Source organism: Panthera uncia (assembly GCF_023721935.1).
Source record: "Panthera uncia isolate 11264 chromosome D3 unlocalized genomic scaffold, Puncia_PCG_1.0 HiC_scaffold_8, whole genome shotgun sequence".
Lineage (NCBI taxonomy): Eukaryota > Metazoa > Chordata > Mammalia > Carnivora > Felidae > Panthera > Panthera uncia.
Window position 1 is genome coordinate 72,874,126 of NW_026057586.1, and position 13,291 is coordinate 72,887,416.

The following is a 13,291-nucleotide window of genomic DNA, read 5'->3' on the forward strand; positions in this document are numbered from 1 at the left end:
CTCTTGGTTTTCTCATTCTTTTTTTGAAGGGAGTGTAAGTTCAAATTGAAATGGTTAAATGATAGGCAGCCAAGAAAGATGAAGCTAGGCATCCAATAACCCACAAACTGTTAGACTACAATGACTTTCAGGGTTCATTTAATTTTTTAAATAATTTTTAAGTGTATTTATTTATTTTGAGAGAGAGAAAGTATGAGTGGGAAAGGGACAGAGAGAGGGAGAGAGAGAGAATCCGAAGCAGGTTCTGTGCTGTCAACCTCTGTGTCTATATAACCGTGAGATCATGACCTGAGCTGAAACCAAGAGTCAGATACTTCACCAAATGAGCCACCCAGGCGCCCCAGGGTCCATTTTAAACCCACTTTTCCAAGACGTATTTTCGAGAATAGTAACAGTCAACATCTCAATCACTTATAATGTATGATGTCAGTTGCATGTATTATCTCATTCAGTCCTCTAGCAACTCAGAAGCAAACTCTCTTATATATCATCCCTGTTATCTCAGACACTGAGATCCACAGAGGTAATCTAGTGGTCAGCAAGACAGAAACTGGAAGTCTTGTCACTATGCCGTACTATCTCTTTCTACTTTTAAAGACATCAGGAACCCATGGATATTAGGATGGGCTGATTGACCTTACAGAAAATGAGTTAGGTCCCTGATCTTGGCTAAAGAGAAGCTTTTTCCTTCCTTCTTTCAGGCAGAGATTTGTTGCATGCCCTACATTCCAGCAGTTCCCAGGGCAGATATCTACAAAGGAAATCTACCAGTCTACTGGCAATACACTTAGCTGATGCCTAAACTCAAAATTGTTGTTATTATTATTGTCATTATTTCCTTTTTCTTCTTATGGTATCTGTCACAATTTTGAATTATATAAACCTCCGTGTGATTGGTGAATATCTGTCTTTTAAAAAAATTTTTTTTAGTGTTTATTTATTTTTGAGACAGAGAGAGGCAGAGCATGAACGGGGGAGGGGCAGAGAGAGAGGGAGACACAGAATTGGAAGCAGGCTCCAGGCTCTGAGCCACCAGCCCAGAGCCGGTCGCGGGGCTGGAACTCATGGACCGCGAGATCGTGACCTGAGCTGAAGTTAGACGCTTAACCGACTGAGCCACCCAGGTGCCCCATTATATCTGTCTTTTTAACTAACGTGAAAGCTATGAGGTCAGGCGAGTGAGGGGCACCTACTATTGTTTGTTTTGTTTTGTTTTGTTTAATAAATGAAGACACTCCCCTTTGGGATCTCCTGAGTTTGGATTGTTAAGCTTAAGAAAAAAAATAATCAGATATTTTACCAGCAAAAATGAGTTTATTTGGGATTAAAAGAGAATTGAAATTCAGGATATGCAAGCTATGGCAAGCTATGCAAGCTATAGACAAGTCCAACAAACAAAGGAGAGAAAGTTATGGCCAAGAGGAACAAAGTTGGGAGGGGTTATTTTGAAGGAAAGTCCATTGGAGAAAAGCAAGAATTCAGGGCAATGACAGTGTCTCATTGTCTGGGTTGCATGGGGTAGTCAATTTATTGTAGGAGATGCAATGTACATCTTTTCCTACTGGGGCCTGGAATTGATGATTCTTTCCTCTGGAGGATTCTTCTGTTGGGTCTGTAACTGACAGTTCTTCCTATAAGTGACATTAAGTGGTGTGCCTCTCCCTTTCTAGAAGCTAGATGCTTCCCCTTCTAGCATGCTAAGTCCGTTTTAACAAGGTTTCTCTTTATTAATTTTCACATGATAGGACTACAGAGAGTTGACAGAATGCTTTTCCATCTCTTTGCATTGTGACGTAAACAATGGTAAACTGCAAATCAAGCCTTAAAAATGAGGCCAGGCAGTGCCTGCAGTGGTAAAGCCTCCAGATTCAGAACTATATATGGGTCAAAGTCTAGCTCTGCCACTTACAAAGCCAAACACTTAACTAAGCTCTGTTTCCCCATTTATTCAGCAAGCATTCACAGAACGTACTATGTTACTAGTCTAGGCTCTGGGACAGAGCAGCGAGCAAGAATGAAATCTCTGCCTTCAGGGACCTGACATTCTAGGAGGGATAGCAGGTACTCAGAAAATAATAAAATGTACATTGAACGCATTAATGTAAATGGGGATGAGTTAAGAGGGATGCGGGAGAGAGAGGGAACAAGGGGAGGGAGAGTGTATGTTGAGAGAGTGGGAGAGTTGCAATTTTGGAAAAGGATGTCCAGGTAAGGGCTTCTTGAGAAGGTGGCATTTGTCAGATGGCAACACAGTGTCTATTTCTTGGGCCTGTGGCGAAGATCGAAAAAGAAAATGCACAGATTCGTTAAAACAAACGAAGGAACAAAAAACAAAACAAACCAAAAAACCTTCGATAGACCCAAAATGGACGCAGCAGACTCCTACGTAAAGAGACCCGCGTGGAGCTCACAAAAAGGGGAACGTTGGTCACAGCGGAATGGTGATCGAGGTGGACGTTGCCCCAGACGGACCGGTGATCCCGCTAAAAATTGGCCCCGGGCGGAAACGCTCGCCAAGACGTAATGCTAATCCCGTAGGAACCACTAGCGACAGGGTTACACTGGGCCACGGATTTATGGTTACCCTGGTAACGGCGTGCGCCAGCTGGGCGGAAGCAGCGGCGGAAGGAGGCGCGCGGGCGGGGACTGAGGCGAGGCTTTCGGCGGAAGTGAGCTCTCCGCCGCTTCGAGCCTGGGAAGATGCTGCTTCGTGTGTGGCGGTGGCTGTGCTTCGGCCTGGGCAGCCTCCTGGCGGGGCAGGCGGAGGCCCCGAGCCCCGTGGAGCCGCCGGAGCGGAGCAGGCCGTATGCCGTGCTGCGTGGGCAGAACTTGGGTGAGCGACCGCGGGCTGGCGGGCGGCGGGGGCGGGGTGTGAAGGTGCAGCTCTTTTCCGAAGCTCCGCGTCGGGGCTGGTACCCAGTGGGCTCTCCCTGTGTGCTGGTTGCATGAATGACCTGGGAGTCGAGCCCCCACTTCTCTGGCTGCGCGGGCCCAGGCTAGACAACAAGGGTGACTTAATGAGAAAGGTAAGGAGGAGTGCAGCCCTGTTTTACGGATCAAAGTGAAATTCAAAGAGATGAAGTTAATTGCCTACGTTTACACAGCTAGAATAGTGGTATTGGAAGACAGTGTATCCCCCCTCTGCTTTTCGAGCGTTTTCGTTATGCCCCTTCACTCTGAAGAAAAGACCCAAATTAGTACCTGTTTTCGCTAACCTAAAGAAACCCGAAGAGGATTAAAGGCAAAAAGTGGAAATAGCGTTGGGCAGGTTTTCTGCAGTGCACACCTCCGAGCAGCGAGAGTGGCACCACCAAACTCCTTCCCTGGAGCTACACTCAGCATCTTAGCATCAAGCCGTTATAGCTTTGAAATGTGTCTTAAGGTATCGGAAAAGCCTAAGACAGGTTGTTTGGGGGTCTGGGAAGCTCAGACGTGATTCCGTGTAAATTAACGGTAATTGCTTTTTCCTTTCCCACCATTTCTGCTTACTAAAGATTTCATAGGCACACTACCTTCAGAGAGCAGGAGAAACTTGTACTAGAACCTCGGTTTTGTGGAGCTTGAAAACCTACCTTTTGGGAGGAGCTCTAAAAGACACATACACACACACACACACACACATACATACATGTGGCTGGCTGGCTTTGAAAGGGGTCCTGAAGCTTAAAGCTTGGCCGACTTCTGCCAAAGTCAAAGTCCTTCCTTTCCCACTGTACCTCATTGATACATCTGTATCTCTATGCCACAGAGAATCATTTTGGGTTATCTTGACTCCTCATGAACTCATATTGAATACATGTATGACCACTTACCGTGTACCTAGCACTCTTCTGAGTGGGTTCCACGTGCTCTGTGGCTTAATCCTTTAGAACAGAGTTTCTCCACCTGGGTACTACTGATATTTTGGACCAGATGGTTTTTGGTGGGGTTTGGGGGAGGCGAGGCCCACTGTCCTGAGCACCATTAGGGGCGCCTGGGTGGCTCAGTCAGTTAAACATCTGACTTTGGCTCAGGTCATGATCTCATGGTTCACGAGTTCGAGCCCCACGTAGGGCTCTGTGCTGACAGTGCAGAACCTGCCTGGGATCCTCTGTTTCCACCCCCCTCTCTCAGCCCCTCCCCCACTTGCACACTTGCTATCTTGTTCACTCTCTCTGTCTCAAAATAAATAAACTTTAAAATATTAAAAATTAAACAACATTAAAAAAAAGAAGACGTTGAGTGGCATCCCCAGCCTTTACCCACTAGATGCCAGTTGCACACCTGGCTCCTAATGAGGATAATCAGAATATCTCTGGACATTACCAGATGTCTACTGGAGGCCAAATCCCCCTGGTTGAGAAGCAATGCTGTAGAACAATACTGTTCATAGAGTGGTCTGCAGACCAGTGGGTCCCCAAACCACTTATCTGCAAAGAGAGGACTACAGAAATTAAGCTTTAGAAATTTAAAAATTTGACATTGTTTCAACATTGTTGCAAGCAAGTAGAGACCAGTCCCAGGTGTCCCTGGACTGTAATGCTTTGCAGGCAGAGGGAGCTGCTAATTAGTCATGCACATAGTAATGACCTGGGACAGGCTAAAAGTTATAAAATCTAGTTCATTACCACAGATGGTTTGAGAAACACTTCCCTAACAGTCCTGTGCAGTGGGTATTTTTGTCTCCCATCTTTTCAGAGGAGGGAACAAACACAGAGAGATTGTATAACTTACGTTAAGATCACACAGCCTGTCTATGATCTACATTGGGATTCCCAGTCTGGGAACCCAGTCTGACCCCAAACCCTGAATTCTTGACCACTGTGCTATGTTGCCTATTCAGGACATAATAATGGCTTTCAATTATAATATGCATGTTATATGTCCACACTGTTGCTGAGTGCTTTTCATAGGTTACCATAGGTAGGTTTCAAGAACCCTGGTGGGGTGGGTTTTATTTGCCACGTTTGATAGATGTAGGAAATGAAGCTGACCAATGGGAAGTAACCATAAGGAAGGACCTAAATAGTCTTAGGTTCTGCCTGCACCTGCCGTTCAGGCAGCTAATACCATGTGCAAAGTGTGAGAGAGGTAAAAAGATGAAGAATAGAATTTGTCAGGTCCCAAATGGATCGCTGTCCAAACGGATATTGTGTAGCTAACAATTCATTATTTTAAAACAGTTTTGAGATTCCATTCTCCACTTCCAGTCACATGCGTTCCTGCTTTGGGAGTTTGTTTTTTTGTCCAGAGCGCTTCCAAAATGTAAAATGTAAGAAAATGGTTCAAATAGAATAAGGCAACCTAGGTTCAGTTTCAGTCAAATTCATGGAATTCAAGACTTTGAAAATAAGGGCAGGTATTTAGGTAACGAGGCCTGTTTTTGAGATACGACTTTTAGCTTGTATAAGTTGTAGGTTGTCTTTGTCACCTGTGTCTTTTCTTCCCCTTCCCCCCCTTAAATTATATATATATATATATATATATATAGAGAGAGAGAGAGAGAGAGAGAGAGAGAGAGTGTGTCAGCTTTTAAATAATAACTGGGTTCAGTGTTGGGGCATTTTTGTAGGGATCACAAATACCCCCACATTATGGACTTAAATAAAACTGTGGTCAAATCTTATTTTTTCAGTAGCCACAGTGGAGAACAGCCATGGTTAGGCTCCAACTGGAGCCTGGCATGGGCCCACGTATTTAAAAACAAATGTACATTTGCTTGGTGAGGGTAACATTTTGAACTCTCCAAAGAGCTCTGAGGTCATCACACAAATGGAATTGCCCTTTCTTTTCGCTGGGTTGCTGGTTACGTTAATTATTTTTTAAATTTTTCTTTATTTATTTTTGAGAGAGAGCAAGAGCATGATGGAGAGGCAGAGAGAGGGGGAGAGAGAGAATCCCAAGCAGACTCTGCATCGTCAGCACGGAGCCCGACACAGGACAAACCGTGAGATCGTGACCTGAGCCGAAATCAAGAGTCAGCCGACTGAGCCACCCAGGTGCCCTGGGTTATGTTAGTTTAAAGCCCTGGTTCTTATGTCTAGTACTGTACCGGGGCTCAACCGAAGTGATGAGTTGGAGGCCCTATTTCTCACTGGAGCTCCTGGAGATTTTAGATGTGAAATTTGCTCTCCAAAATATAATAGGTTTGTGAACTTAGTTCATTGCTTCTTGGCTCAGAAGGCCTTTGTCAAGACTCATCTAGAGATTGACATGCTTCACTCTTTTTTTTTCATCTCAGTTTTTATGAATGACTTTAACGTAGTTGGGCACCTGGGTGGCTTAGTCGGTTAAGCGTCAACTTCAGCTCAGGTCATGATCTCACAGTTTGTGATTTCGAGCCCCACATTGGGCTCTCTGCTGTCAGCACTGAGCCTGCTTCAGAATTTCTGTCCCCCTCTCTCTTTGCGCCTTCCCCACTCATGCTGTCTCTCTCAAAACTAAATAAACGTTAATTTATTAGTCGGTTAAGTATCTGGCTTCAGGTCATGATCTCATGGTTTGTGAGTTTGAGCCCCATGTTGGGCTCTGTGCTGGCAGCTCAGAGCCTGAAGCCTGCTTCGGATTCTGTGTCTCCCTCTCTGTCTGCCCGTCCCCTGCTCGTGCTCTGTCTGTCTCTGTTAAAAATAAATAAACATTAAAATTTTTTTAAACTTAAAAATGTGGTTGGGCTCTCTGCTTCTGTTCTTGTGCCCTATAATCAGATGGTTCTCCGTATAGCAGCCAGAGGGATCTGTTTTCCCTACTGAACCAGATCATGTCATTCTTTACGTAAGGTCCTCAAAGTCATCTTAAATCCCATGTTGCTTTCATGGTCTGCAAAGCCCTGCGTGAACTGGCTCCAGCCTTCCTCTCACTTCATTTCCTGCCTTTCTTCCTTTCCCTTCAGCCATGCTTGCCTCATTCCATTCATTGGCTTTCTGGGCCTTGTGTGGCCCTCAGGGCTTTCCGTTGCTGGCCCTCGGGGCCGCAGTGCTCTCCCTGCAGGTCTTTGGGCGGCCAGCTCCTTCCTTCATCGTGGTCTCCCATTTGTGTGTCACCTTCTCAGGTCCTCTCTCCACCTCCCTCCCTGCTGTTACCCAGCCTCTACCCGTCACTATCGCATTCCTTCAAGCCACGTGAGATGCTCTTATTTACGTTTTCTCTCCCACATACGTGGAAACATCCCAAGAGAGAATCTGTTTGTGTCTGTCTCCCACACACCCGGCGCAGTGCCTGGCACTAAGTGGCATTTGATAAATCATCGTCCGTGAACGGATGAGCAACAGAAGCTGGAGCTGCCGCTAGGAGGTAACCTGTCTTCCTTTTGCAGTGTTGATGGGAACCATTTTCAGCATCCTGCTGGTGACCGTGATCCTGCTGGCATTTTGTGTCTATAAACCCATTCGGCGTCGGTGACAGCCGAGCAAACCAGTTCTTCCACGAGTATTTGAGAAAAGAATAAATTGTGTTGCACGTGGGTCATTGGAGAAGTTGGAATCAGAACCTTCCTGCTTGGAGATGACCTTCAGTCTGGACTGTTGTCAAATGTGAAATGATTTAGAAAAAACAACTGGCAGTTATTTTTTCCTAACACTGTAATGCAAATAATTGGGTCTGCTTCTCAGTGTTTCTTTTTGTACCTGGCTGCACTTACACTTGTTACAAGGAAGACCTGAAGCTCCAGGTTTCCTGTAGAGATGAGAAGACAGTAACTACGTGAGCAGTGTTAAAACCACACTGGGAAGGACTGAATGTTTGAAAATACTCATTAGAAGTAGACTTAACACGTAGACATTCCCTTCTTAGAAGAACCGTTTGGTCACAGTGGGGTTAAGAATCGCATATGTTTTTAATCACACTGAGTTGGCCTGGAATGCTCCGGTTGCAGAGCAGTGTCAGCTGTGGGGAACTTAGGCCGTCACTCCTCATGCTGCATCGACTCTGCACTCAAATGCCCCCGTTCAGGTCAGGGTCACATCACGTAGGCCTGTGACCGCACGCACCTTCGGCTGGAAGGTTCTGAGTTAGACTGGAAACGTTACTGGTTGGTCTATCTGAAAAAGAGCTCCATCCCACCGAAACACATTGATCTCCCTTGGGCTGCACTTAAGTCTTTCTAGGTGGTGGCCTAAAACTTGTGGCAGCTTTGCAGATTTGGAACCTAAAAGAAACTCAGCAGGAACTCTTTTTAGCCCAGGGTGAGGAGGTTCTCAACCAACAGAAGCGTGTGTTCATTGTAGGAGGCAAAGTGGCAGGTGGGTGTGTGTTTGCACAGATTTGATTTCAACCTCGAAAACGCTGCTATTTTGCACTGTTAGACTGGATTTTTTTTCCTATTGAAATGATACAAAGTGGTTATCAGTATTTATTTTAAGGGTGCTAAGTTTAATTTTTTTATTGAATTGAAATGCTTACCTTGTACTTCAGTCACAGCACTGATTTTTTTTTAATCTGCACTAAATGTGAAATAACTAACGTGGGATACTGTAACTGTTTGACTTAAGGATTTTGTTTGTAACCCTGACATTGAGCCATTGAATGTTCACTGTTGAGCAAAGTGTCAATTAAAGTAAACCTTAACATGCCGTTTTACTCCTAGTAATTATTTCCCAAGCGTCTAAAATGCTGGTGTGCATTTGAATCCGATCTACTCAGGGAAGCACTGTGAAGTTGAATTTTAAGTTTATGTGTAAAATAAGACAGCTGCCCCAAGCCAAGGTATTATTTCAGAAGACTGGGCCGTAAGTAATCTCTCAGGCTGGGTTAGGGGTCAGAAGACCTGGATTCTTGTCCCAGCTCTAATTACAGACGGGCTTAACTTCCCTAGAGCCTTGGTTTTTTCATCTGTAAAGTGATGTGTACACACTTTATCTTTCGTAATTGTGGTGAAGATCAAATGCTGTGAAACCAATATAAATAAGGAGGGGTCACCACCTTTGGCCTGTCCTATAAAAGACCGTGGTTATTGACTGACTGCAGTGGGGAGGAGTAGGTGGGATTTTGAGACTGGCATTGACAGTTAAGTCCCAGAAGTGCACACCCCCACCTCATCTGGAGCGCCGTTTTGACATGCTGCCTAAAAATGTGTAACAATTTTTTGGATTTTAAAGGGAAACAGTAAAAACTTGGTAGGCCCAGGGTGCCTGGGTGGCTCCGTTGGTTAAGCATCCGACTCTTGATCTTGGCTCCAGTCATGATCTCACGGTTCGTGGGTTTGAGCCCCACATTGGGCACTGCACTGGTGACGCAGAGCCTGCTTGGGATTCTGTCTCTCCCTCTTTCTACCCCTTCCCTGCTTGCACATTCTGTCTCTAAATAAATAAAATTAAACAAACAAAAAAAGAACTTGGTAGGCCCATAAACCTTGTAACCTGCTGTTTGTTTGTTCAGTGATCCCTAGGCAGGTTACAGTAGGATCATGTTCCGGTTTTCTGAAACAATCTTGCAATAGTTCTTCCACATACAAACCCAAACCTAGCCTACACCTTCATTCCAACATTACCATCTGTTCAGTATGAGACTGCAAGCTAAAGTTAGAGGGTAATCTTTATCGCCAGAGGCTTATTACAGAGTAAGGATACAAATTTCAATTCTGGGGGAGAGCGAATTTTACCCAAAACATTCATGCACGAGAGACTGACCACTAGTCCTTTACATGGAATTATTTTACCTTCATCTCTGGTTATACAGGGTGGGGAGGTAGCCCAGACCTCCCAAACTGAACAGTGCCCTGAATACCTACCGTATACCCAGATGAGCAACGTTCACTTCCTTTATACCAATCATAAAAATGATCTCTTAGTAAACAGTAATTTTATTTAAAAAAAAATTTTAACGTTTGTTTATTTTTGAGAGAGAGAGAGGAGACACAGAATTCAAAGCAGTCTCCAGCTCTGAGCTGTCAGCACAGAGCCCGATGCAGAGCTCGAACCCATGAACCGTGAGATGATGACCTGAGCCGAAGTCAGACGCTTAACTGAGCCACCCAGGCGCCCCTCATCTCAACTTCCTTTAAAATGGAGATTACTAAATCTGCAAGCGCTGCTCGGGATTTAGGGACTCTGGAAGACTTAGGAGTGTATTACATTTTTTCCAGCTGGACCTCAATCTTAAACCCACACATTTCCAGGCACAGGCCTCGTGTGGATTCTGAAGCCCTTCACGGCACTGCACATAGTCCCGTGGGGCTGCTGTCATGCACTTTGTCTTTGAGGTCTTCCACGTTCAGCAGGAAAGTGGTGGTTTGGCAAGTCCCTGTCCCCTGGTGTCATGTACACACTTAGCTTCCTCAACAGATCCCTCACGTTACGCGTGCTCCGGGCACAGAGTGTCGAGCACTTTGTTGTACTTAGCTCCTAGCACTGTCTTACGTGCAGAAGTTGCTCGGCCGGGCCCCCTAAGCTTTAATGAACCTAAAGGTAAAGAAACCGTTAGTCTTTTAATTAAATAATCCAGCTACTGCCTCTCATGACTGACGACTAAGTTTTCTTCATGGTGTCCCTACCCCCACAACCCCCCCCCCCCCAGCTCAGTGTTATTTTACCCCCAAAAGCAGAGCAGCTCCTTCACATCTTCTGGGAAACACCAAGGCCTCGTTTCTGGAACCCAAACATTTTTTGCCGGTCACTGCCCTTTTTTTGTTTTAATCGCAACATAATTAGGTGTAGGATAAACCTGGAAGCCCCCACCCTCACCTCAACTTGTGAGGACAGCCTCATGAAGCATTTCAGCTTCAGAGGGGAGAGCAGATTCATTCGGTCACACGAGTGATCTGATGTCAGCCTGGCTCCCCGCGCTCCTCGAGGGCCGGCCATCTCCGGCAGGCGGACTGGGGTCTGGCAGCAGCCCCGGCACCAGCTGGCTTTTTAGTTTACTTCTGAAATGAGTAGCACTCGGTGTGTGGACCGTACGACCCGGGTGGGAAGGCTGGGAGGGGCAGGTCACCTTTGTCACATACTCTTGAGTATCGCAAGGCATCCTCGTGCTCCGGTCACGTACGTAACAGGAAGTGGGAGCGACCAGAGAAACCGTATGAAAAGGAAAAAAAAGACGCCAAGGCGGTCTAGGATATCGTACGAGCACCCTCTTGGGAAGCAATCTTTATTTGCATTTTACGAGAGTGGACACGTAAATGAAACACGCTGCAACGGTGGACACACGCTCAGTCCCTTTTTAACTGACTTCCTGGGGAGCCCAGGACCTCAGGAAGCACAACAATGGAATGCAAACACGGAAATTACTGATGATTCACCGCAGTGAGTAAACGACGTGGCCTAACTGCAGCTATTCCCAAGAAGCGTCTTCACGCAGGGAAAACGCTAGGTGAACGGGAGTGCCAAGCTGGGTCTTTGAAACGAATGTGACACTGCAGTACACTGGCCTTGTGTGCAAAGAATCTTGGCCGGACCGTGACAGACAAGGCAGATGGTTATGTGGAATCAAAAGCACGGTTCTTTGTGGCTAAGAACGTTTTACTGGCAACGCTCACTGTAGGATACAGACGTTCACTCTAGCAGTAGTCTATGTCTCCCTTCCGATCCCTAAAGGAGCGCAACAGATAGGAAATAGATGCAGAACGAAGGGGGCTGTTGTTTACCAGGGCATTTCAGTGCAGCCTGTGGGGACGAAGAGGCGGGCCAGAGGGACGGTGCCCTCATCTCTGTTCCCCTGGCTTCTTCCGTTGTGTTGTGCGATGGTTATTTACAGAAGGGTCAGATAAAATCGTTAACTACTAAAGGTATCCAAAAGAGGCCTGAGAAAAATCTGGTTAAAATGTATAACCTTGTATTGCTACTGATGGGAGGAGTTGTTTTTATATCTTTTAAAAATAATAAAAAGATTCTGTTAAAAAATATATTTATCCAGAAAGATGCTGACTTGAACTCTAAAAAGCGATGCGGAGTCATCATTTTCCCTTTGGAACACAGAGCTACTCTTCTAACTGCAAGTCTACCCCTTCCTCTGTAGTGAGCCCAGGCCCGCGGGGGGGCCGTCCTAGGCCTCGACGTGGAAATCTTTCACGAGGGAGGGTGTGGAACACACCTGGTTTTGGTTCTGGGCTGTCCCGCTGTGTTGGCCAGCCTGCCCCATTCAACAACAAGCCTCAGGCTCTCCTAGCTGCTCCTTCAGGGCCAGGATTAGCTGCCTTGGATTTAGCCTGGAAGATCCTGCTCTCAAAGGAACCGCCTTTATAAATTCAACTCAGACCCCTCAGTAAGTGGAGTGAGGTGGTTTGAAACTATTGGTAATTTTTAAGGCTAAGGCAACATCCGTGGTCATTTGTATATCCTAATGTGATGCAAATAGCCCTAATCTAAAACCTGTCCTGTACATGTCTCCTCTTTAACTTTAGCTGGGGGTGGAAGGAATGGACGAAGGTGGAGAAGGAGGAGGAACAGTGATAGTGTCCTAGAAACCCTGTATAAAGGTAAAAACAAAAGAGTAGATCGGCACAGATTATCCATTTCTTTGGTGAACTGTAAAGAAGCGTCTCATAAATTCTCATAAACCACGCTCTAAAAAGGCTGCTGCTCTCATATATAAAAGCACCCTGACTCTGCAATAACTTGTTTTGTTATCACTCCTTGGTAAAAAGTAATCTACAAACTCGCGGGGATTGGGGTTTTTGTCTAAAGCTGGTAGTAAAAACGTGACCTGCAAGCCAATACAGCTAATGGAAAGTGACGATGCTCTCCTCCCCTTAGCCTGGAGATGGGGCCTGCCGGTCCCCAGCCCCTTTCCAGGGGGAGGGTCGTGGGTGGGCCCGGGAGCCCCTGGTCTTGCACCTCTGAGTAAAGAAAGGGCAGCTGCTGTCTGCCACATACGTGCGAGGCTGCGAGGCGCAGGCCCTCAGCCCCGGGGCACTGGTGACGCAGCACTGGCGCGCAGCTCGCGTGCAGCCCAGAACCTCCGCTGGGCGCGGCCGTGGGCACAAAGGTCTATTTGTCAGTCAGAGACAGCTGTAAGACCTGCTGGAGCTCCGCCTCCTCCTCCCGAAGCCGGAGCTCCCGCTCCTCCAGCTCTTTGGCAGAGAGCTCCATGGCCAGCTGCAAGTCGCTGTCAAAACGGCTTGTCTCGCTCATAGCACCAGGGCACAGGCCTTCCGTGCTGGTGAGGAGGCTCTCCTGGATGGCCCTGCGGTAGAAGGAAGAGGGGGAAGAAGACCGATCAGCAGCAGCATCTACAGTTGACCGCTCACCGAGAGGACCCCACGCCAGGGACCTGATCGGCACTGCACGTGCACCGTGCCATTCAATCCCACAGAACCCTGGAGGCGTGGGTGCCGTGGACAGGGGAGAAGCCCAAGGCGCAGAGAGGTAAAGAAACCTGC

At 46.6% G+C, this 13,291-nt stretch overlaps 2 protein-coding genes across 2 annotated transcripts in view; one reads left to right on the forward strand and one right to left on the reverse strand.

Annotated features, from left to right (window-relative positions):
- The first annotated feature begins 2,608 nt into the window (after positions 1-2,608).
- On the forward strand, positions 2,609-8,546 carry CD3H12orf76 (chromosome D3 C12orf76 homolog). The gene is made up of 2 exons (XM_049619141.1): positions 2,609-2,833; positions 7,292-8,546. The coding sequence occupies exons 1-2, from the start codon at positions 2,701-2,703 to the stop codon at positions 7,375-7,377; spliced, it is 219 nt and encodes a 72-aa protein (XP_049475098.1). The 5' UTR covers positions 2,609-2,700; the 3' UTR covers positions 7,378-8,546.
- Positions 8,547-11,029: 2,483 nt separating this feature from the next.
- ANKRD13A (ankyrin repeat domain 13A) overlaps positions 11,030-13,291 on the reverse strand; it is a 33,034-nt gene continuing 30,772 nt past the window's right edge. Inside the window, exon 15 of the mRNA XM_049619142.1 lies at positions 11,030-13,095. Within this exon, the coding sequence (XP_049475099.1) occupies positions 12,900-13,095 (196 nt within the window). The 3' untranslated portion in view covers positions 11,030-12,899. The remainder of the gene's footprint in view (positions 13,096-13,291) is intronic.

Coding starts and splice junctions, on each gene's coding strand:
- CD3H12orf76 (XM_049619141.1), top strand. CDS start 2,701: ATGCTGCTTCGTGTGTGGCGGTGGCTGTGCTTCGGCCTGGGCAGCCTC. Junction 2,834..7,291: donor GCTGCGTGGGCAGAACTTGG/GTGAGCGACCGC, acceptor TTCCTTTTGCAG/TGTTGATGGGAACCATTTTC.